The 25,137-nt window shown below is 41.0% G+C and overlaps 1 protein-coding gene across 1 annotated transcript in view; it reads left to right on the top strand.

Annotated features, from left to right (window-relative positions):
* Positions 1–25,137, top strand: part of DCDC1 (doublecortin domain containing 1) — a 262,271-nt gene that overhangs the window by 49,245 nt on the left and 187,889 nt on the right. Inside the window, 2 exon segments of the mRNA XM_075567322.1 lie at positions 16,646–16,851; positions 19,417–19,510. Of these exon segments, the coding sequence (XP_075423437.1) occupies positions 16,646–16,851; positions 19,417–19,510 (300 nt within the window).

The following is a 25,137-nucleotide window of genomic DNA, read 5'->3' as shown; positions in this document are numbered from 1 at the left end:
CCCCAAACAAAAACACAGGTACGCTCTCTGCTGGGTTTAGCAGGATACTACCGGCGGTTCATCCCCAACTACTCGGAAGTGGCAGCCCCTTTAAGGACCTCACAAAAAAGTGTGCCCCTACACAAGTGATATGGTCAAGGGAGTGTCAGAGAGCCTTTGAGGACATAAAAAGGTGTCTATCAGAGGGTCCCGTCCTTTGAAGCCCAGACTTCAACAGGCCTTTTGTAGTGCAAACGGATGCATCAGAGATAGAGCTAGGGGCAGTGTTGTCACAATAGTTCGAGGGAGTTGAACACCCTATCCTTTTCCTTAGTAGGAAATTGTTCCCGAGGGAAAAAAACTACTCAGTGATTGAGAAGGAGTGCCTCGCAGTAAAGTGGTCAATCGAGGCTTTAAGGCATTACCTGGCAGGAGTCCATTTTACTCTGGTGACGGACCATGCTCCACTGAAGTGGTTAAATAGTATGAAAGATTCTAATGCTAGATTAACTAGGTGGTATATGGCCCTCCAACCCTTCTCATTTGAGATTCAGCACAGGCCGGGAAAAGAGAACGCAAATGCTGATTTCTTTTCTAGAAAACGTGTGGATGGTCGGGCTTCAGCCGTGTGTAGCCCCAGCCACACACTAACAGGGGAGGAATGTGACAGGGTAAATAAAAGCCACCAGCTATATGCCTGGCAGACATATGTTTAGTCTGCAGTGCAGCAGTGAATAGGTTAACTTCAGCTGGGAAGCTCAGGCAATTAGTTGGATCCCAGCTGCCTAATCAAGGTATGTTAAAAATCCAAGGATGTGCATACATGCAGGTTAGCTGGACAGGAGTGAAGTACTGAAGTAGATTACTGCTATGAAGGTCTGTCTTTTTGTATGCTGTCTGAAGCAGGGAAATACCCTGAAACTCTGGAGAGAGAACAGCTTGATTTAAGGTCTGTTTTGCAAAGTGCATTTGTTATGAACTGTTGTGTTTGCCATGCTGAAGATAAGCTATTTTGGTTGCCATGCTGAAAACAAGGACTGTTGTTTTTTTCTGCTGAAGTGAAGCTATTTTTGTTTTGTGCGCTTTATGTTTTAAGGCAAAATAAATACGCCTTGTCAAGAGACCCCGCGTGTGTAGTTGCATGTACCCTGCAACAGTCACCTTTTGTCTGAAAAACCATTGTTACATGGAGCTCATATAAGCTAATGCTTGCTGTTAACACAGCTTTAAAGCACAGCATGGGAATCAGATGCAAAGCCAGAGAAACCATTCACAGACATGTTTCAACTTTAATGGGTATCATCAGTGTGAAGTTGGTTGTACTACTGGCTTTGCATTTTCAAGACTGTAGAGTTTACCATCACATTTTAATTTATGGTGGGTGAAAAAGGCACCAAGAAACCTCCACCGTATTGCATATAGCAAATAAAAAGACCACTTGTGAGCACATTCACATGTCTTGGGCAGGTCTGCAACCTACAATGGTGAAAGGCAGGGTTGCATATATATGTGTATATGTATATGTATATGTATATATATATATATATATATGTATATGTATATATATATATATATATCTATATATATATATGTATATATATATATATATAGATATAGATATATATATCTATATATATATGTATATATATATATATATATATAGATATATATATATCTATATATATATATATAGATATATATATATATATATATAGATATATGTGTGTGTGTGTGTGTGTGTGTGTGTGTGTGTGTGTGTGTGTGTGTGTGTGTGTTTTTTAAGTCTTAAAACTTAAGTCTTAAGGTCCCGCCACAGGATTTCAATCGGATTGAGGTCTGGACTTTGACTGGGCCATTGCAACACCTTGATTCTTTTCTTTTTCAGCCATTCTGTTGTAGATTTGCTGGTGTGCTTGGGATCATTGTCCTGTTGCATGACCCAATTTCGGTCAAGCTTTAGCTGTCAGACAGATGGCTTCACATTTGACTCTAGAATACTTTGGTATACAGAAGAGTTCATGGTCGACTCAATGACTGCAAGGTTTCCAGGTCCTGTGGCTGCAAAACAAGCCCCAATTATCACCCCTCCACCACCGTGCTTGACAGTTGGTATGAGGTGTTTGTGCTGATATGCTGTGTTTGGTTTTCGCCAAACGTGGCGCTGTGCATTATGGCCAAACATCTCCACTTTGGTCTCGTCTGTCCAAAGGACATTGTTCCAGAAGTCTTGTGGTTTGTTCAGATGCAACTTTGCAAACCTAAGCTGGGCTGCCATGTTCTTTTTAGAGAGAAGAGGCTTTCTCCTAGCAACCCTTCCAAACAAACCATACTTGTTCAGTCTTTTTCTAATTGTACTGTCATGAACTTTAACATTTAACATGCTAACTGAGGCCTGTAGAGTCTGAGATGTAACTCTTGGGTATTTTGCAATTTCTCTTAGCATTGCACGGTCTGACCTTAGGGTGAATTTGCTGGGACGTCCACTCCTGGGAAGACTGGCAACTGTCTTGAATGTTTTCCACTTTTGAATAATCTTTCTCATTGTAGAATGATTGACTTTAAATTGTTTGGAAATGGCCTTCTAACCCTTCCCAGATTGATGGGCAGCAACAATTGCTTCTCTAAGATCATTGCTGATGTCTTTCCTCCTTGGCATTGTGTTAACACACACCTGAATGCTCCAGACCAGCAAACTGCTAAAACTTCAGCTTTATAGAGATGGTCACACTTGCTGATGATCAATTAATCAAGGGCATTTGATTGGCAGCACCTGTCTGCTACTTAATTCATATGGAAGCAGTAAGGGTGTACTTAGTTTTTCACACATAGCTTCTCCATTTTGGCTTTATTTTTGTTAAATAAATCATGACACTGTAATATGTCATGTGTTGTTGTTCATCTGAGGTTGTATTAACCTAATTTTAAGACCTGCTAAGGAACAGATGATTGTTATTATGTCCTGATATGTAAAACCATAGAATTCAAAGAGGGTGTACTTTCTTTTTCACACATACTGATGGCTTGTAACTCATTAACACATCGTATCCTACGTTGCTTTCTGTAACTATTGTTTTCTCTTTAATGTAACTGTTGCTTCTATTGCTCTTGGTAATGTTTTATTACAATTTGTGATCCAATTCTACGGTTATTGCTCTAATTGAGGTGTGCTCAACTCATGTCTTCAAGATCCCAGGCCAGGTGTTAGGGATATCCCTGCTTCAGCACAGGTGGCTCAGTCAACTGATCCACTGATTGAGCCACCTGTGCTGAAGCTTGGATATCCTGAAAACCTGACCTGTTGGTGGGTCTTAAGGACTGCAGTTGAGCACCCCTGGTCTAATTCATAAAGGAAGGTAATTAGTGACAACATTGATAGATACTAATTTTTGTTTGTGTTTGTGGAAAAGCAGTTTGACAGTTTTCCCATCACTATTTTAGCCTTTTCTCAATATTTGGGCTATTCAGAATACATGTTTACAAAGCCCACAATACCTTAGAGGCATTTTTGATACCTACTTTGAAATAGAATTCTTTTGATAAATGTGGTGTGATGTATAGAATGACGTTTATTTGCTGTGACAACTCCCTTTTTGCAAGGATATTTGTGAGCACATTACATGTGCACAAGCTGTTATGGAATATAGGTAATGTTAACCAAATGTAATTGTTTGCTCTTTTTGCTATGTTTAAATACCATGCTGTGTCACATAATTGTGACTCTATGACAATTTTTCATTCTAACACCATAGATCTCATCATGCCTGTCATAAGACCATTAACGTATTCAGTATTTTAATATTTTGGCACACAAGAGGTCAATTTGAGTTACAAATTGCATCTTCAAAATACATGGTATTGTTTTATGGCAGATCAGGCCAGTGACCCCGGCCTGGTTTTCTATGTTTGTCTAGAAGTGGGGTTATCTAAGGGCGACCTGCTCTGGGATTGTGGGGTGATTAAAACCCTAAATACACAACTATTTTTAGCAGTGGAAATAAGCAAAGCCCTTTTTATGTACCTTTAAAATAAATTCCTCAATTGATCTATGGCAGCGGTGCGCAACGTGGGAGGTGCACCCCCCGAGGGGGGGGTGATTTTTCGGGGGGGGGGGGGGCGTGGGCCCTTGCAGGGGCCCCGTGCTCTTCCCCGAGGCATTAAAATTAAAAGCCGGGGGATCGCGTGAGGCCTCTGCAACGCTATTACTTACCTTGACTCTGCCGGCGTCACTCTTGTCCATGGCAATGCGGGGTCATATGACGTGAGGTCACACGCATCAAATGATGCTGTGGGTCACATGACGTCACATGACCCCGCAACGTCATTTGACGCCGCATCATGGTAAGGGAGGGGGCGCGAGCACCAGCGGAGGGAAGGAGAGGGGGGGGGGGGGGCGGGCAGCTGCAAAAGTTTGCGCTCCCCTGATTTAGGGAACGCCAGAAGGTGTGGCCAGGAAGACATTCTAGATGTCTGTGTAAGTTTACTATATATAAAATATTGTGGATCTGATATTATCCACAAGAATAACAAATATATCTTTGTAACATTTGTGATCTGACAAATTAAATGATGCTAAACCATACACGATTGTGAGGGTGAAAATGTCAGTTATCCGTTTTCCTCTTAAATTTAGCCTTCGTCAAGAATAATCTCTATGCCTGTGGCATATTTCTAGGAAAATATTCTAAGAGTTATGGGGATAGAGTAATAAGACATATTATGCTTATTTTTATTAAAAAAAACTCTTCTCTCCCTAGCCATAAAAATATAATTAGAGAGAGATGTGGTGGAGGTAAGGGCACGCCCAGAAGGTGGAGTTTGGAGAATAACAAATATGCATTTGGGATATGAATTTAGAATTCAACATAGAGGGTGTTTCATGCCAATTACACCCATTGATTCTCTTATTTTTATTTTCGAATCTGATATTGTTATGTGGTAATGTATCTAGATTTTCTTGTTTCTACCCTATTTTATGGAACTCTCTACATATATAGTACAGTATGTTTCTTGTAACATTCTTTTCTGTAACTATGCACTGTACTACTTTTTTATATTAAATCTAAAATCTAAGCAGTGTTGTCTTGGGGCCCTAATTGAACGTTGCAAGTTTTGAAGAGAGTATCTGCATTTGCGGACATAATTTTGCTACAATACATTTCTGGGTGTTGATTACATATTTTTCTTAGTAAACGGGGACCACGGACCCCCTAGTGAGAAGATTTCTTGCATCCTTAGTGATGGCAGCGATTTAAAGTTATATTTGTGATGGATTGAGGGGAGATATTACTCATTTTAGGGACCCTGCAGGGAGAAAAATGGGTCAGCTGGAGAGCGTTGTGTATTAACCCTTGTCACATACACAAGTCACGTGTCACAGGTGTGCAGTTAGTGACAATGCCTAATGGCAATGCCCTTCTTTTTTGTTTTTGTTTAAAGAGATTGCAAAGTAATATTTAATTCTACAGAACACAAGAATATACACTGCATGCTTCTAGACATATGGACCATGGGTTCCTCTGTATGGAAATGGTGGTGGATGCATTGTACAGCCTTCCATGCCTCCGCAATGTAATGTAAACATGAATAAAGCTTGGGATAAATTCAATGGACCAATATCATTTATTTTATTTAACCCTTTCAGAACTGGGAGTCTTGCTGCCACCAGGTGCCGCGGAACTTCCAACTTAATGTATCTCCGGCTCGGGTAGCGATCACATCGTCGTAATCCACCCCCCTTGTGATTTAAATAGAAACGGAGTGTCCTCTTCCGTTGATATCACATTCATCACTCTTAATGAGATGTGAAAGTGGACGTATCTAGAAAACGAGCAAAATGCTGATTACGTCCATTGGACACCGTGTACCATCCCTTGTAACATCTAGGGCAGGGGTGCGCAAAGTGGGGAGCGTGCCCCACAGGTGGGGTGCAAGATTTTTCTGGGGGGGCCAGCGGTTGCAGAGGCCCCCGGCTCTTCCCCACAGCATTTAAATTAAGTGCCGGGGGATCACGTGAGGCCTCTGCAGTGTCTCGAACCTTGTCTTCGTGTCAAATGACTCCGCGGGGTCATGTGACGGGATGCGTCACCATGGCAACGCATGTCAAATGACGTCGCGGGGCACGTGATGACACGTGACCGCGCATCATTTCATGCCTGATTTTAGGTATGGGGGGGGGCGCGAGCACAGGGGCTGACAGGCGGGGGGGGCGCAGCACACAAAGTTTGTGCATCCCTGATCTAGGGGACATCATTAGCTTACTTAAGGGGTTAATGTCATAATGTAATTAATTGGCTTATTCTATATCCTCCAGGGCAGGAGATCGGACGAAATCCCCATTGATTTAAATAGGGCATTTTGTCAGAAAACATCCAGATCGGCCGCTTCAGCAAATATAGAACAAGCCCCTAAATTTGCTTTTCAATTTGACTGCCTGTTTTCCTTCAGTTAATTAATTCTGTTTGAAGAATTAGAAAACGATGTATAGCGTTATCATATTTACTACACATTTTCCTCTAAAATTATTTCTTCATTGAAAATAGATCAATAAATTGATGGCAAGTGAAACATGCTCATTTTGTACTTAGCAGAGGGGGGGGTTAGGGAGCTGGGGGGGAGGGAGCTGAGTGTGGGGGGGGGGGTTAGGGACTGAGGGGGAGGGGGGGGTTAGGGATCTAGGGGAGGGGGCTTTATTGATTTGTCCCCATCTGTCCTTGTCAGCTTCTGTCACTTGTCAGTGTTTCATTTTGAAGCTCATCGTATTTATTGTTTTGCGATTGCTTCTAGCTAATTATCTTGAATATGCTATTTGGTCAATGACTCCGGAATAATTTGAGTAACGAAATATAACGGAAGAATTTATTCTGACATCAATCTCTATACTGATTGTTAAGCAGGCAGAACTTCGGAGTCCAAGTGCTAAGATCATGTTTGAATTGTTATTTGGTCAACATTTTAGTGCTAAAAACTAGCACAAACCTTCCTGAAATGTGTGTGTCGTGTGTATGAAGGTTTTTATGTTAGGTCTTACATATGACATAGTTCGTTGTTTGAAATTAATTGTGATGTATTTAAATTACCTGATTTAAATAAACAAAGAATTGTGTGTATTTTGTATGTATACCTAGTATTGGTAAATATCAATGATTAGAATAGCCAGGCTGTGAAAAAGAATACATTTTGTTAACCTGTATAATGAATCACCTGTGCTGCATCCAATCCAGATTTAGTTGATACATATTAACCTAATTCTGGACTAACAATATTAACAGACTTTTTAGGGTTTACACCACGTTCAACTTGGCTGCCGATTTTGATGCATGTTCAACAATTTGTGTGGCACACAGATACAAAATATTTCACTGAAACTATTTTTGACGTTTAAAGGAACAATCCAAGCAATATCCTACATGTGTTTTTTTTAATTTAAATAAATCAGTTCTGTAGTATTCGATAATACTACCTTTTTATTTTATTTTAAAATTCAACTCTTAATGCCAATTTTAATGAGTTTTAATACACTGAGAATCCTTTGATTTCTATAGCATGCTTTAGCCCACCTCCCTAGCAGTGCAAGATCTTTGTAACACTTTCCTGTTTGTGATAATTTGTTGCCAATATTCACAGCAGTTTGAGCTGTGAACTGTAACAATAGATATTTTTTCATTAGTAATAAAGGATGTATTGTAGCTGCTGATTTACACTGACTGAAGGATTGATCTGAAACTAAAAGGCGGCTGTAACAGGGGAGTAATCCCTGTTCAAGTAATGTGCCTTTAATCTAGCAGTGTGGTGGTTAACTGCTGGTAGTCAATTAATAAACACCACCTGCCTGATTTAGATTGCTTACAAAAGCCTGTCTGTTGAGACAGGAAGTGACTCCTTAGCTCTGACTGTGAGCTGAACTTTGGAGACAGAGCAGAGGTTCTTGAGTCTCCCAGGAGAGACTGACCAAGAGAACACAGATCTCTGGAGCTGACAAATAAGACTTCTAAACCTGGATGCTGAAATTTTCTGTGCACACACGGGTGCGGTTCCAGGAGAGCAGAGAAGCTTACTCTACAGCAGCTAACAGATAAGACTTTCATTCTTAAGAGACTTCTTATATCTGCTTATTTCATGCTATGTGTTTGGGGCTGGGAGACATGCTTAACTTAAGGAGTTGTGAATTAATTGCATACTATTTCACTAGAAATACTCCCAAGTGAATAGCTTTGTCCCCCCCCCCCTGTGTTTGGATGGTTTCCTGATGAAAAGGAAAAGGCACAATAAAGCCTTGTTATAATTTCACCTTACAAAAGTCTCCAATTGTGTACCTCTGTGAACGTCCGTCTACAGCGGCCATTTAGTGAACCCTGGGAAACATCATGATCACGAGGGAACCAATCGATCAGCAGCTTAGGTAATTCGTTTTCAATAAAGGTAATCAAATGCATATATTAAAACAAGATGTATTTTTAATTTATTTTTAAGCTGCTTGGATTGCCTGTAAGGTGCACATTGATAAAAAAAATAATAATGTTAATACATAGGTGCACAGAAGCGTATTCAAATGTGAGATTTCAATCTATCCATTTTACACCTTAATTACCATTTGCAATGCTTAGTACATAAGCCCCATTGTTTTTCCTTTTTTGGGGCTAAAGTAGCTACAGACAGTGCAAATAATATAATCTGCAGTATGTAGCCTTTTGTTTGTCATATTAATCGATAAAGTAGCCTTATAATATTATTAAAATGTAGCATGGAGCTGATCTTGGTCACTGTCCATTGTGGTTGGAAACAATGTTATTATTTCCTGGTCCCATATCAGTGGGCATCATAGCGTTAACACCATCACACCATCATTAGCTTGAAGTAGGGCAGAACATGTTCTGCAGGTAGTATTAACGACACCTCCCACTAACTGCAGGGAATCTTTTCCTGCAGCCAGAGAAAAGTTTGTTATTGTGTTAACAGGACTCACCAAGACTGGTTCCAAGCCTCTCTCCTCCTGAAGATCCGATGTCCGAGCCATGGTTGGCACCATGTCGGAGGCCCTAGCGACCAGGGCCGGCAGTGGAATGCGTCTTCACAACGCAGCGGTAAGGCAGCTCAGCAGGGACTTGGCCATCGTGGGCATCCCACGTGGTCTGAATCAGGCATGTGCGCACTCGCTCATGAACTTGATCATTGACCTGCCGATTACGTTAGGAGTGAGGCGGGGCGTCAGCCAAGTTTTAAAGAGCCACTCGGCAGCATGGATTTGTGCAGACGACAGTCTGAAAGGATACAGTATAGAGAAGCAAGATCCTATCGGCCGTGAGCACCATTGTCTTGACAGGCAATTTGGAGAAAGTTCAAAGCGGCCTTTTTTTGCGGCCCAAAGGAATTGTGTCATTCACCAGAGGGAAGTTTGCATGAAGGTCAGGGAGTCCAGCAGTTGGAAGAAGATTGGTCAAGTTCAGAACGGAATGGGCTGAAATCAATAAAGACAGGTGGGTCCTTCATATACTATAGTATGGATACCATCTTGAATTTAAAAAGTTCCAAAGAAAGGACAAGTTTTTAACATCAAAATGTCCTTGGACAAGAGAAGGAGCTGAAGGAATGCGCATTATTTTGAGAGACCTACTGCAAGACAAGGTAATTGGGAGGGTACCTCAAGAACAAAGAAAATAATATATTCCAAGATTTTCCTGGTAAGAAAGACATCAGGTGTATTCAGAGACGTCCTAGCATTGAGGGAGGTGAATACTTACCTAAAAGTGAGAGTTCAAGATGATGTTATTGAATATTATCATCCAGGAGGTAAAACATTACAACTGCATGTTACCAATTACCAGTAATTGGACCAGTTGGTCCAATCAACTTTGTTTCCAGGAGCCATTCCATCGTCTCAAACTATTTTGGCAGTTTATTCTGCTCTTCCATCGTCTGTCTCTCTCTCTGGAGTTCCTGCAGTGGATTACAAAGTCCAGGAGCTACAGTCTCTCTGGAGGAGGATTCATGCCAACATAACTATAGCCTCCCTACAGCAGAAGGATCACGCGGATAAGCGTCAGCGGCCAGCTCCACAGTTCCAGGTTGGAGATCACGTATGGGTATTAACCAGGAACATCTGTCTTAAGATTCCTTCCCTGAAGCTCAGGCCAAGTTTTATAGGTCCCTACAAGATTGCGAAACAAGTAAATCCAGTCACGTTTAAATTGGAGCTACCAGATACCCTAAAGATTCCTCTGGTCTTCTATGTGTCTCTCCCAAAGCCGGTGGTCTGCAACAATCCCTCTTCTGCTCTCACCCTCCCAGGCCCAGTTATGGGAGATGGCCAAGAGGATTATGTAGCTCGTCGGATTTTGGATTCCCGTAGATCTCGAGGCAGTCTCCAGTAACTTGTATCTTGGAGGTTATATGGTCCAGAAGAGAATTCTTGGGTGAAGCCTAGTGATGACCATGCTTCTTGCTTGATCCGATTTAAGCCCGGGTTAAATCATCCGGAGATCGATTCTGGAGGGAGGGGGGTGTACTATGAGGTTTGGCAAAATCTTTTCTGGGTTTTCAGAGTCTGGTCCGGGATTTTGCTCTTGCGGCAGGATCTGTGGCAGGATCGTCCATTTTTTCTCCTGGCAAGTTCCTTTAAAAGGAAAGCCCTGTAAGCAGGAAGTGGCCGAGCAAAGTTCCAGTTCATGCTGAGTACATGCAACGCGTTTACCTATTGTCTACCGCGTTACCAGACCCGGTTCACGTACCTCGACTATCCTTGTCTTCAGCCTGCCTCGACCTCTGCATCCACACCGACTACGCAACTCTGCTGCCAGCCCTGACCTTCGGCCTACAACTCACTACTCTATCAGGACTCTGCCTCTCGGCTCCGGTCGGTTCTTTCACCTTCCTACCACAGCCCTGCAGGTCCGTTTCCTGCTTGAGACGAGCATCGTTACACGCTGCAGGAAAAGAGCCTAATGTCCAATACCCTCATTATTAATTTTTTACAAGCAGTCAAGCGATTAAGACCTCAAGTCAGATGTAAGGTTCCAACATGGGACCTCTCTCTAGTACTAGAAGCACGAACAGTACATCCTTTTAAACCATTGCACCAGATCACTTTGAAGTTGCCATCATGGAAAACGGCATTTCTCATTTCCATAACATCAGCAAGAAGGGTGATCTTCAGGCTGTGTCACGCAAGGGACCTTTTTTTAACCATTCATAAGGATAAGGGGGTGATGCGGACAGTTTACCACTTGCTGCCTAAGGTTGTTCAGTGTTTCAGATCAACCAAGAGATTATAAGTCCCTCCTTTTGCCCGAATCTGGGACATCATAAAGAGGAAGTACTACACAATTGGCCACATCATGGGTGTTTAAGGCACAAGTATCTGCTGCACAAATCTGCAAGGCTGTATGGTCATCCTTCAACACATTCATAAAATATTATAGATTGGACATTGACGCCTCAGCTGGCGCAAGCTTTGGTCGTATTGGCAACATTTTCTTTTCCTGGAACCAGTCCGTGCTGATCACCATTCATTTTGCATGACATTTTTACTTACTTTAAGGTATCTCTTCTTGCCCTTTACAAAGCTGTTTTTGTTGTTAACGTGATGCTCTGTCCATGAGATACAAGGGGGTTTTAATATTAACTATCCAGAGAGTTTAAAATGGAGCTCTTCACAGAGCCCAGTGCAGTATAGAGGTTATCATGGTAACATTAGAAGCTAGAGATTAAGAAAATCATGACTTGTTTTAAAAAGAGCAGGACATACTCAGGGGGCAAGATATTAACATTATTTAAGTTAAATTATTGTGGGGATTGCTGCCTTAAGTAATGTTGAAATGGACTGGGGGCGGGGGGTCTCTGGAGAAGAATAATTAGCAGTATTCTGTATCCATTTTGTCTGTCCTGTTTTGTGTCAAGTATCCATCTTGTGTGAAAGAATGTGTATGTTTGCAAGGATGAGTTTTGTTGACAGTAGATTTACAACCGTGCCTTTAGCTCAACGCCCGGAATTATAGTAATAAGACTTTTTGGAACCAGTTTTAACCAGCTTTTAATGATCTGTAAAATGTGACTTTTGCTGAATGATCATTCTGTATGTTTTAAGCAATAAATTACTCAATATAACAGACCTGTGTTTCCGCCTATCTGTGTGAGCGAAAAGACATTCAAAGTAATAATAACGTTATAGCGCTTTTCTCCCAATGGGACTCAAAACATGTCACAATGACAGCATAGCGCGCAGTTCATAGGAATTTTACAGATACAGTCCCTGCCCAGATGAGTTTATAATCTATGTTTCTGGCCTGAGGCACAGGGAGATACAGTGACTTGCCCAAGGTCACAAGAAGCTGACACCGGGAATTGAACCAGATTCCCCTGATTCAAACTCAGTGTCACTGTTATCAGAGTCTGTGTCTTTACTCACCGAGCCGCTCATTCTCCAGTATAGGTGCTGAATCTTGGACCTGAGTGTAGGGGGGGGAGGGGGGGCATCTTTAGGACTGAAGCTCAATAAGTAAGTATAGATATAGGATAAAATATCTTTTGTGTAAATTTAACATAGCTTGAACTTGATGGACGCATGTCTTTTTTCAACCTCATCTACTATGTAACTATGGAGCTGAGAGCCCTGGTATAACCTCTTATACAAAGGACCCCACCCTCTGCATTTTATTGTCTGGTAGAGGATTTGATGCGGCCTGCTTAACGGGATTAACTTTTGCACTAGCTGAACTTTATTTAAAAGTAGAAATATTTTATTGTAACTATAATAATAATATAATTCAATATAATAATAATAATAGTAATAATAATAATAATAAACCATTTTCCGTCTGGATCCTATGCAAAGTGCCATTTCTTCCGGCTGCGAACTTCCTCATGCATGCCCATTCATTTATTTGTCTTTGAAAGAGGGATCGCCGCGTTGATTTTTTTGTTGTTTTTTTTTTTTTTTTTTTACAAATATTTATGCAACCCATGGCTGTTCTTAACTTTAATCTCATACGTACAAGAGTCATTACTTATTTTCACAAATAGTTCATGACTAAGTTCAGGCGAGAGTGACAGCATTTAGATTGCCATTGAGATATGGTGTTGGTAATTTTAATCAAATCTGGGCTTTAGATTTGATGTCAGGATAATGTTATTGATTGTAAAATCTAATGACAGCTACTGTCATAATTAGTTAAAGATAGCCATTTAGCCCATGGCTATATGCGATGACACTCAAGAACAAGCAGAAACAAAGATCTCGCATAGTTAAAGAAAGAGGACTAACTAAACACAGGAATGTGACCTGGGCACAATGTATTTACCAAACACAGAAGCAATTGTACTTTTGACAGCTGACATGATGTAACCTGACATTATGTTTTATTGCCATCAGCACAACTGCGGTTTGATATAAGGTTTTCAAAAATGTACAGACAGGTTTTGCTATTGTGCACCTACGCACACTGCTCAGCGAGTAAGCAATCACAATAATATTACAATGTTTTTAGTTCCACCTTCCATTATTTAGGTTTGTTATCCAACAGTATATGTAATAGTTTGTGGAAATTCCCCAAGTACTCGCAGAGCCGTATGTTATGCTGTCTTACTTGTATTATCACAACTTGTGTCAAGTAAGTAAAGTCTACTTTTCCGCAGCGCACTGTGTTGCTGCTATGCTACCTACATATGTCTCGCCAACAAAAGCACATACATGCGCACACGCACACGCTAATGTTTGGTTGCTGCATTTTTGTCCAGAAAGTGTTTTCTGTCACACATTTCCTTTAAAACTTCTGCCCAGATAAAAACTTGCACAATATTTGGGCTAATAGCAGAAAAGGTTTTCCGTTTGCACGGCAGGTCCCCAAACTGAAGAGGGATTTTATGTGAAGGTTTATGTGGAGAAAAACGAGTGCAGGAATAATACCACATTGTGTATGTATCTAGGAAAAGAGTGGTATTGTGAGCCTCTGTTTCAATGTAACAATGTATTCTTCTTCTTGTGCTTTGCCTGGACTAGGTTGGTAGGAGATTTGTTGAAGTCTCACAGAGATCCTTTTCACTTACATGTGGATGGCCATCGCTTATGTGGATACCTGAAAGACAACTCTCAAAGAGATGTTACTCTCACAGAACAGGGTGTCGGAGGTCACTTAACTATTGCCACAAATGAATTGCTAACATGGGTGCGGACACACCCAGGACACTAGGGGTTAATCCAAAAAAGGCAGTATGTTTAAAAGCTTAACAATAAAAATGAAAAGTAGGGTAGAAAGATTTTATTACTGTACTAGATAATCACAGGTTAGCAGCAGGATGTACAGAACTGTAATAAAGAAAAAAAAAATCACATTGGTAAATTTGTCATTACTACGTAATTTAACCACTCCTCTGATCTATGCCTTTCTGTAGTTCTAAAATTCACTCCCAGTATCCTCTTTCAAAACGTTTTTGTTTCTGTTCAGCAGAATCCCGACTTCCCATATCTGTTCCATCTTTTCCTACCTTCAGGCCGCATCCAGGGAGAAGCTGAGCGTGCATGCGTGCCCCTGCTCAGCGCGTTCACACATTGCGACGTGCCCATGAGCGCTCTGTGCTCAGTTCCTTGCCGAGACAATTTTTTGGGAATTTGTCACGCTGGCCCTGGTCACGTGCACGGTTCAGCCAATGAGGGTGAACCGCTCTCGTGACGTCACGGGCATGCCCCTCCCACACATGGGCCAAGCTGGCCAGGAATCACCCAGGCAACATGCGCGCCTGACATCATCGCGCTCGAGTGCCAGTGAGTGCACTCACACCCTGGACGAGGCCTTAGTTAAAAGACTGTATTGCGTTCTCACATTTCAATTATCCTCACAAATTATGAGAGAAGGCAATAAAAGTGATAAGGATTAATTTGCTACTAGAATGTCAGCTCGTGTCCATTAACTATTGCTAACTATAATCAATGAGATGGAAGCATAACTTACAGCAGCATATGTTCGCATTACACATATAGAAATATATAGTTATAGTGTGACTGTGTGCTGATTTAACTCTCTTATCCATAGGGAACGTTAGGACATACCAACCATCTGATTGGCTAGCTGGACTAAGAGCCCCCACATGCAAGAGGACTAGCAGATAGTTTGCCATAGTAGCAGGTTAGGTGAGCGCCTAAAGAAGAAGACTCAACTCCTATTGTCACAGAGCAGAGCACTTATGCAAACTCCATATAGAAATATTTTACCTAGATGAGTTGGGTACTCATGACACTAGGAAACGTATCCTATTTTGTCCAAAGTGGACGTTTGGGTGATTTTCTGCCAAATATGCTGTGACAGGGTGAATGAACGTCACCAGCCATATACCTGGCAAACCTATGTTTAGGCTTGCAGTGCAGCAGTGACGAGGTTACGTTTCAGTTGAGAATGGCTGCTTAATTAGTCTGACCCCCAGGCTGTACACACATGCAAGCTAGCTGGTCAGGAGACAGGACTGAAATACTGAAGAGATTACTGCTATAAGGTCTGTTTTTCAAAGTACATGTGTAATGAACTGTCTGTATCCTGCATGCTTAAGAGAAGCTGCCTTGTTTTCTATGCTGAAGAGAAGCTATTTTGTTTTTGTCTGCTGAAGAGAAGCTATTTTGTTTTTTGTACTGTATGTTTTTAAGGCTCAATAAAGAAGCCTTATCAAGGGAACCCACGTGTGTGGTTGCATGTACCCTGCAACATATGCCCATTGATTTTCAGCCGGAAACAGCATCAACAGCCGCTTCAAAGTGTCTACAATTACCTCTAAGCCTTGTCTTATTTGTTTCCATCCTTGAGGAGTTTGCTTTTTAATTTGGAGACATTGGAGACATGGATTACAGGTACCAAATGGTTGTGTCCGTTTTTACGGGCCGGAGACTAAGGGCCTGGGTCAATAAGCGTCCCTAAGAGGTCCTCCTCTACTATCTTGATCTAATGATGCTTTCTTGTGTCTATAAACGATGGATTCCTGTGATAACATACCTATTTATTAAGCTGACATCACATTTGTATTGTAAATCAGGGGTTTTCAATCATTTCCGTGTAGATGATTATCATACTTACTTAGCGCTAAATCAGCAACAAAGTCTCAAAAATCTAGTTTGAATTAGATTTTAAAATTACCTGTTTTTATAGCTGTTACGTATGATTAGCTTTAAAAAAAAAGATGATAACAAGCATATTTTTATTCTACTTATTCCTGAGTTTAAAACGCCCACTTAAAGATCAACCATAAAGAAACTGTCATATACTGGGAAAGAACAAGAAATGTTACAAAGCACAGTGGAAGTGCTGTTACAATAAGTGTAAAGAAAAGGTTATACTTTTCAAATGCAAAAGGAAGCTGACATGTTTTTATGCAGAGGAGAAGCGCAATGGTTCCTCGATCAGTGATAAAGGCATGCTAAGGTGAATTTTAATTATGACTAAAATGTTGTATTACAATTTCATACCCTGAACATCTGTTCCCTTCAAAAATGATGATTTATGCAGGCTATCAGAGCAGACAGCTTGGTACAGCTTATGTCACGCTTAGTGGGAAACTGGTGGTAATCATTCTGAAAGTACCAGTATCTGTATGAAGAAAGAATATGGTACCTAATGATGAGAAAGGCAGTGCGTCTATTGTGACTTCTAAAGTCCAAAAATTGACTTCTTATTTTCTTTTTTTTTTTTTTCAGCTCATTTGCTTTTAAAGAATAAAGTAACTTGGACCATAAACGGGCTCATACTTCCTAGTGATGACAAGAGAGGGAAAACGAAACCTGTCCTGTCCAAGCGCATGAAAAAACTTAGTGCAAAATCTACGGTGAGAATTCTAGTGTTCGCGAGTGGCACGGGACAGAAGGGCCAGGAGCTGGTTGCAACATTGGATCAAATGGAAGAGGTAAGCAAAGAGTGAAAGAGAGCGCTCTTTCACTGTGAAAGCAACATTACAATGTCATCCCTTACAATACACACAAATATATTATTATTTATTCTTACATATTGCTGGCGCTATATTTCATATTGGTTAAACATACAGTAATTGTCGGTACAAAAATGATTGCTACAGATGTAAATGTTGCTCCATATTTCTTACACTAGACGAAGTTTATGGAGAGACAACTTGGTCACTTGGCCTGATCACTAATCTGTGAGTTGATGCAATATAACAACCAGGAGTTTTCATCGCATTCATTAGGAATTATAGAAATTTTGCTATGTAAAAGACTAATTTGCATGCACTTCCCGCATCAAAAGTGTTCTGTTGATATGAGGGAGAGATTTTCGTACACAAAGCGCAATTCTTGCAGTTTAATTAATACGCCCCAAAGAAATTCAATAGGATTGTCTGTAGATGACAGCCTTGGCTAACCAATGCAATTTTGGGGGAGCATTTACCAATGTATTTATTTTCTAGAGAAATACCTGGTAATCACAGAATAATATTTAGTGTTCGCTGTACATAGAATTTTTTAGACACAATGGATCCCTTGCCCTGTAGAGCATACAGTTTGATTCTGGTGCCTGAGGCACAGAGCGATAAGGCGACTCTCCCAAAATCACGAGCTGACACTGGGATTCCAATCAAGTTCCCCCAATTTAACATCAGTGACATTACCACCATGAAACTTCAGGTGGCTTCAAAATGCAGATCATATTATGCCTTTAGCTTGGAATATCACAGTTTGGGTACATTAGCCATTCATATTGTTGTCAGATACATTATATATATATATATATATATATATATATATATATATATATATATATATATATATATATATATATATATATATATATATATATATATATATATATATATATATATATATATGTAAAATAATGTGAATGGCTAATGTACCCAAACTGTGATATTCTCCAAGCGCAATATATATATATATGGCACAAAAGGTCTGTAGATGCACTCGAGATGGGAATGATGAACGAATGATGAACGAATTCAAACTTAATTTTATTGGTATTAAACTAAGATAAATGTGCACAGAATAAAACAGACATAACACATAACTTAAAATATTCCTGGGTGGGGCTTGGCGAACGGTAGTGGTAAGTTGTATTACTGTTGGTAAATAAAACCATGTGATCCTATCTCTTGATGACCATGGTAATAGACTTTAGGAAGGAGTTAATGTATTGGTATAGCGTTGCGTAGCTATTACTTTAAACTAGACCACAGAGTCAAACTGGTAGGTCTGTTTAATACTGTGATTAAGTTGCTAGTGCTGTAATTCAGTATTTAGCAACAAAGTATCCTGTGAATTGCATCAGAAGTAGTCAAAGACGTTTAATATATATACGCTGTCATAGCTAGCCAAGTCTTTGATACAATTTTCAATGCTTCTCACGGAAGGTATTTAGCACTTATGCAGGGAGGCAGAGTATGTATTTATCTGTGCAACGTTTAATGTTTAATATATATAAAACGTCTGTGTTAAACTGTTGTAATTAATCTGAAACACTAAGATTACTATAAAGTTTGAGTTCAAAGTATGGTTCAAAATGTCCTCCATCTGCTGAAACGCACCCAAAGACGAGAACGCCGCTGTCTGATCACATAATCAATATTGCGCTGGTCCCTCTCCTGAACGATATGTTGTTTTACTCGTTCGTTTTTTCAGTCCCCCTAGCGACCGTCCTTAATCAGGAATTTTTTTATACCAGCGTTTTGGAGCATAATTCTTGCTCTGTCTCAAGCACTTAATAACGCGCTTATCTTCTTCACTAAACACCATTTCGTAACTATTAATTGATGAGGTCATCACGCCGTCACCAATTCCAAAGAATATTTATTAGATCATCAAATTATTCTTAAATGTAATAATCTCCTGTGACAGGCCTATAATTGCTCAAATTTTCATCAAAATGTAGTGATTTTTCTGCAAGATACAGTATAACAAAACAGTTTTTCTTAACACAGTGTATATATACAAGCATAAATATAAGTCTATATGATTACATGATATATACAGTACATATAAATTATACAGTGTATTATCTACCGTATCTATGGTTTACACATAAATGTGAGTGTGTAGGAGTGCTTGTCTATATTACTTTAATGCATCACTGAAGAAATGCAAATGAAAATGCTGTAACGGTACAGCAATATTTATATTGGTAGATTTATTGAATACTATGATATACCCGACTTATCATAACCAAATACAATAGGATATAACTGTGTGAACTGCCAGACCACAGTAATACAATTCCAATTAAACTAGCTGTTATATTTACAAGAAGGCTTATACAGTACGTTGGTATTTCACCGGTGTTAAACTGTCTGGGTACTCTGAAAAGCATTTTGAAATCGGAGTAACATAATATATATTTATATAAAAAATGGTAAGCACTAACATTAACAAGTTAATCAATGTTTATCTTTACGGACATTTTTCTCATAGAAATAGCATTTATTTAACTAATATTCCGACGTTTCGTTTAGTTTTTAGATTTGTGTACTTCAAAATTGAATCTGAGTTCATCTGCAAAGTGGATTTTTGACTGCAACGGACAGAAAATAGAATATCTATCAAACAGTAAGGAAGAAATGATGTGTATGTCATGTCCAACAGTAATACACAACACAGAAACAACGCTACCTCTATGGACATCATGCACGTGCAGGGCCTTTTTTAGGAGATCAGAGGAACCATATGGCCCACACAGTAGCTAATGTAGTGGATCTCATTTGCTTCAATCATACTTTATCATTTAGGGTTTGCATAGAGCAGGGGTGGCCAACTCCAGTCAATGAGGGAGCTACTGATTGAGCCACCTGTGCTGAAGCAGGGATATCCTGAAAACCTTACCTGGTGGTGGCCCTTGAGGACTGGAGTTGGCCACCCTTGGCATAGAACAACAAATAACACAAAAGCAGTTAGTTGGGGTACAGAACAGGACATCAAAGGGCCTTTAGGGGTTCACTGTGTGGGGTCACATAAAGTAAACCCCTTCCCTATCACATGGTGCTGGAATGACGCAGCAGAAGTTAAGCCCCACCCCCTTCTGCCCACAGATAGTAACATCATGCTAAGCTATAAATGGAAGGGGGAAGCTTCTGGGAGGCAGATTCCAGGAAGAGATGAAGAGGAGGGATCTCACTGTGTATAGTTATGTAAGCCTCTATGTATAAGATAGGTTCAGCATCACAATTATTGTTTTCATCTAGGGAAAGTACCCGGTTTATATAGAGTCCCACCAAGATGGTCTTGCAATACTCTCAGATATGCAGAGAAACAGACTATGCCCAGAGGGAGCTCCCCAAGCAGCAGCCCCAAAGCATAGTTGGATCAGCCTCTCCGGAGGGTCCGTCACCGGCTCTCACTCAGAAGGCCACTTAGTGACAGGCCATCCGGATATAAGGAGTATGATCAACGAGAGAGTAGTACTAGTCCCATCAGAGTCTCCATGGATATAGAGCACTATCAATGCTGTAGAGTAGAGGGACTCTATAGGTAGCCTAGTAACTATAAAGCCTCAAAACCTTCTGAGCGGGCGGAGATGGGGGTAGCTAGGGAAGCCGCGCACACAGCACAGGCCAAGGACACTCAATTGGATATACAAGGTGACCTCTTTATACTAAATGTCAGACTGTGCCTACAAGATAATAAAGCTGCTGTTTGAATGAATAAAGTTCCTGGCGCCCATCCTGGTGAGACTTCGCCTATCCTGCGTGAGGCCTGCACCCTGAACAAGGTAACGCAGGGGTGAGCAAACTTTCTACACCGAGCCCCCCTTTTCATCCATGATATTAGTCGGGCCCCCCTGCCTGATGTAATCCAAATGACATGACTTTTTTGTATTAATTGGTATAACATTTTTAAAACAGTAAAACATGACGACAAATGTTATAGGTTTGTTTTTAAATAAATCAGCATAGTAGTATAAGATAATACTGACTGCTATTTTTTCTCCCCCTTCCCTCACCATCTCCCTGATCCTCTCCTCTTCCTCGCCCTCCTCATCTCCTCTCTTCCCCTACTCCTCACCTCCTCACCTCCTCTCCCCCTCCTCGGCTGTCTCCCCCTCCAGCTCTCTCCTCCCCCTCCAGGTTTCTCCCCCTCCATGCCTACATGTGGAACAGGGTGGTGATAGAGGCAGGTGGGGGGAGAGGATGGCATGGCAGCCCACCAGAGTGAAGCAACCGGCAGAGGAGTTAGGAGTTGCATGGAGACACAGCAGGACGGCGGGGGAGGAGCGCACTGTAGCAGCATAGACACCGGAAGTAAGAAAGACTTCCGGGTTGGACGGCTGGAGCGCGCTCCTCCCCCGCCGTCCTACTCTGCTTCCGTGCAACTCCTAACTCCTCTGCTGGCTGCTTCACATTGGCCTGCCACCATCATCTCCCCCTGCCTGCCTGTATCACCACCCTGCTTCACTCTGCGTCCCCCTTACAAAATCTTGCGCACCCCTGAGGTAACGCATCCTGAGTAGCCCTAACACCGACACTGATGTAAATGCCCGAAGAGCCAGGCAAGGAGGGTTACAAATACATACTGTAAGTAGATGTGACATTAATATATAACTAAATTGGGTGGTAGAAGATCAAATAAGAAAAAACAAAGACATAGAAGACCACAATTTGTGTGAGACTATAATATTCGGGTAGGTCTTTGGTAAATGTGTACAGTACGTTTGTGCAGGCAGGTATTCTCTTTCGTTTTATTACATGTTGTTACGAGATATAAAGGCCTGGCAGATTTTCCAATCATAAAATGATAAAGTTGTAGAAGATAATTTACCTTGTTAGGTAGCAGTTATCTTGTGTAATTACCCATGCAATACAGGTATTAAGTACTTCTGCACTGTAGTGACAGTCTTGCAGAACAGTTTTAAAACAGTGGTACTGAACTATATTTGCTGCTAATGACCCAGAGAAACAGGAATGTGTCTGGATCATCGATTGAGTGGATAGTGCATTTGATCATTGTATAATGAAAATGTGTATTCCACAGTAGTAATTCCAGACGCTAATTATATTGAATATGCTTTTACGTGCATGTTCAAAGTCAATAAAGTTGCTGGTACTGAAACCTACTCAAATCAATACCTCTCGGCTTTAAGACAGCAAGTAGCACACTCATAACTTACTTCATGCTTTCAATAAATGTAAGTGAATATTAAAATATGATCTATGTTGTAACTTTTTATTTTTCTTACTCTTTGTCTGATATTTCCGTTTGCCATATTAACCGAAGTCCTGGTTAAAAATTTAAGCTGACATTTTATTTAGAATAATATTGACTTGTAGGCCCATATTTAGTAAGGAAACTGTGCTATTGCAGGAGGCAACTTCCAGTGTTGGAAGATACTTTCAAGTCAATGGGCCACAATGTGACTTCCACTGTAGGATAGTGTCTTATGCAATGAGGCACTGCTTAGCAAATATTGGTGGAACCCTCCTTAACTTGCTCCAAAGGAGGTCTCACCAGATTGACTATGCACATGGCAGTGCTCAGCCTCTCTCATACCTGTTCAGGATGCTTGGTCGGTGCAGGCTGGGCATGGGTGCTTGATTGTAAAAAGGATACGAGCCAGGAACTTTTATAAAACACATAGTACTTTACTGGACATCCGTCAATAATGCTTCACACACATTGACATACTTCAGATTTCACTGGTAACTCGTGCCAAATAATAATAGTCAGGAATTCATCTGCTTTGTAGCTCTCACTCCTACTCTAGGAAGATACTGGACGTTTGTGGTCTCGATCCCCTTTATAGCTCTCACTCCTATGCTGGGGAGGTACATGAATTGTTACCCGCCATAAGGGTTAAACTGGCAGTCTCTTGCATAGAGTTAGTGATCCCCAATGTTAAATGGATCTCTCTGGAATACACTTTGGGATGCTGAGTGAGGAACCCGCTGCTGTGTACCGCATACGTCTTGCATACCTATCTGATCAGGATTGCCCTAGGGACCTTCCGGTTGGGCCGATCCAAACATACTCCGGAATTACCAACACTGAGAACTCGTTACTAAAAAAAGCATGCTTCCTCCCATTCAATAGTGAGAACAATCTCGGACCCTTACTACTGGCGCTTACTTAATGGGAAAGGCAAACTGGAGCGCTCCCTCTTAATAATACAAGCAATAATAAAAACAGCAAAAAAGATGATAAAAGATAAACACGTAATACTGGCCCAAAATGTGTGATTGCTGCTCAGCCCCCGGGAGGATCTTCCCACAATGGCACTGACAAATAAACAATGGTCAATAGTAAAATAGGTGCATGTGATATATAATATGATGTATTATCGTACTCATACGGCCATGTGTGGTACTAACTCCAGGGAATGGTATCTTTATCTGTGCTGTTCCTTCACTGCAGCAGTCAGCTAATGTTCCCTTCCTGGTTCGTCACAAGTGTTGACTTCAGTAATGTGGGTGACCGCCACCGGTGAACGCAGCCGACTTCTGCTCTCCAGATCCCGCGTCCGGTGGTCAGGACTGTAGTCGATGCGCTTGGGCTGGCTACGGTGGCTGTGTGCTAAATAAAATAAGTTTTTAAATAAATAAATAAAGAAATACTTTAATAAATTGTTTATTAACATTATACATACATACATACACACACACACACACACACACACACACATACATTTCAGCGGTGGTAGCGGCGCAAATTCTTTATTTTACTCATCTTCCCCCCCTGTCGGCCGGTTCCACGAACACTGACATGCGCGAGAGCGGTTCTATTATAGTAAGGCTGACTAACCTCAGCCAACTAAATCTGCCGCTCGCGCACAGCGTAGCAAGCGCGCGCACTATAGAAAAGCCCTAAAACATCTTAGTCCCTAACTAACAGTGGGAGAACTAACCTCTTTTCCCACTTTACACACGGTACCTGCAGCTTCCCCTTTTGCAGTTTCTCTCATAGAGCTGTCTGTGTGTGCCTTCAGATCAGCACAGCAGCAGTGTTACTCTCAGCAGTGTGTCTCTGGCAGCATGGGCAGTCTCTGTAGTCACATCCTGACTATACAGGCCAGACTGATTAGCTTCATTAACTAGCAGCTGAACAGCCATTCCAAGGAGGATTAACTCTATGAGAGCTGCAAAGGTTATTTAGCACCTTGATTTTTTCAAATATACATTATTTATATTTCAACAGGTGATGAGAACAAATGAACTGTTACACAATTGTCTCCTACAATAAATGAAATGAACATCAAGTATTACCCTTCATCCTTTCATAAACATCTTTGAGTCCTTTTTGGTTCTCTAACCAATTTCCTTTCTTGTCCACTTTTAAGGATCTGAGGGTGAGTTGTATGCAGGGAGTGAAGTCAGATAGCATATAAACTGCCAGCCTGAAGACTCCTGCACAGCCACCTCCCCCAATTAAAGAGCCCAAGAGTGTATTATCGGGATAAAATTGGGTCACAGCTAAAACCCCAGAAAACATACTGCCGACCCCAAAGGAGATTAAATATACAAATTTATTAAATTACATTTGGCAAACACATGCCTTCATTGCTGTTGGATCTTCATCAGGCTTAGTACAAAATTCTGTTCCTACCCCCTGGTCTGTCTAACCTTCCCCCCCTTATCCTTCCCATACCCTGCTACATGCCTGGGAACACCTAGTCTGCAGGGACTACATTGACCCCCACTGGCTGCTTTTCCTTTTTGTCTCTTCCTGTTGACAAATAGTGCCCCTGGGGTGGCCCTAACGAGAGCAGTACCCTGCTTGTAAACTCCCGGGTGGCTCCATCAGCTCCGTCACCTGCTACCTCATGCAGGGCCCCTGCCCCTCCTTTCTCAGTGTATTCAGTGCCACAATAGTGTCTTTATCGTCATCGTTCATGTTAGCAGAGTTACACGGCATTGCACTGTGTTAAATATAATGATACAATGAATGTTAGGTTTCTCGTTTCAGGAAAATATTTAATGATTGCACATTCTTTATTTTTATTTTTCTACCTGTAATTCACTCTACCCAACTGTTTAATAACACTTTTCAAACACACTTCATTGTACGCATCAAGATATCTAAATAACTTACTTCCCTACATTGACCTGTTTTACTCGTTTGTTAACTCCAAAGAAATGGGCTCATTGGTGGAAGTGTAACTGACTTAAAGTGTATTGAAAAACTCACAAATGTCCCCTGCAAATGGACCCCATTCAGAATCAGTAAGCGTATGATGAGTGAAGTGGTTT

This window comes from Ascaphus truei, chromosome 12 (genome assembly GCF_040206685.1).
Source record: "Ascaphus truei isolate aAscTru1 chromosome 12, aAscTru1.hap1, whole genome shotgun sequence".
Classification (NCBI taxonomy): domain Eukaryota; kingdom Metazoa; phylum Chordata; class Amphibia; order Anura; family Ascaphidae; genus Ascaphus; species Ascaphus truei.
This window is presented reverse-complemented; position numbering and strand designations above follow the sequence as displayed.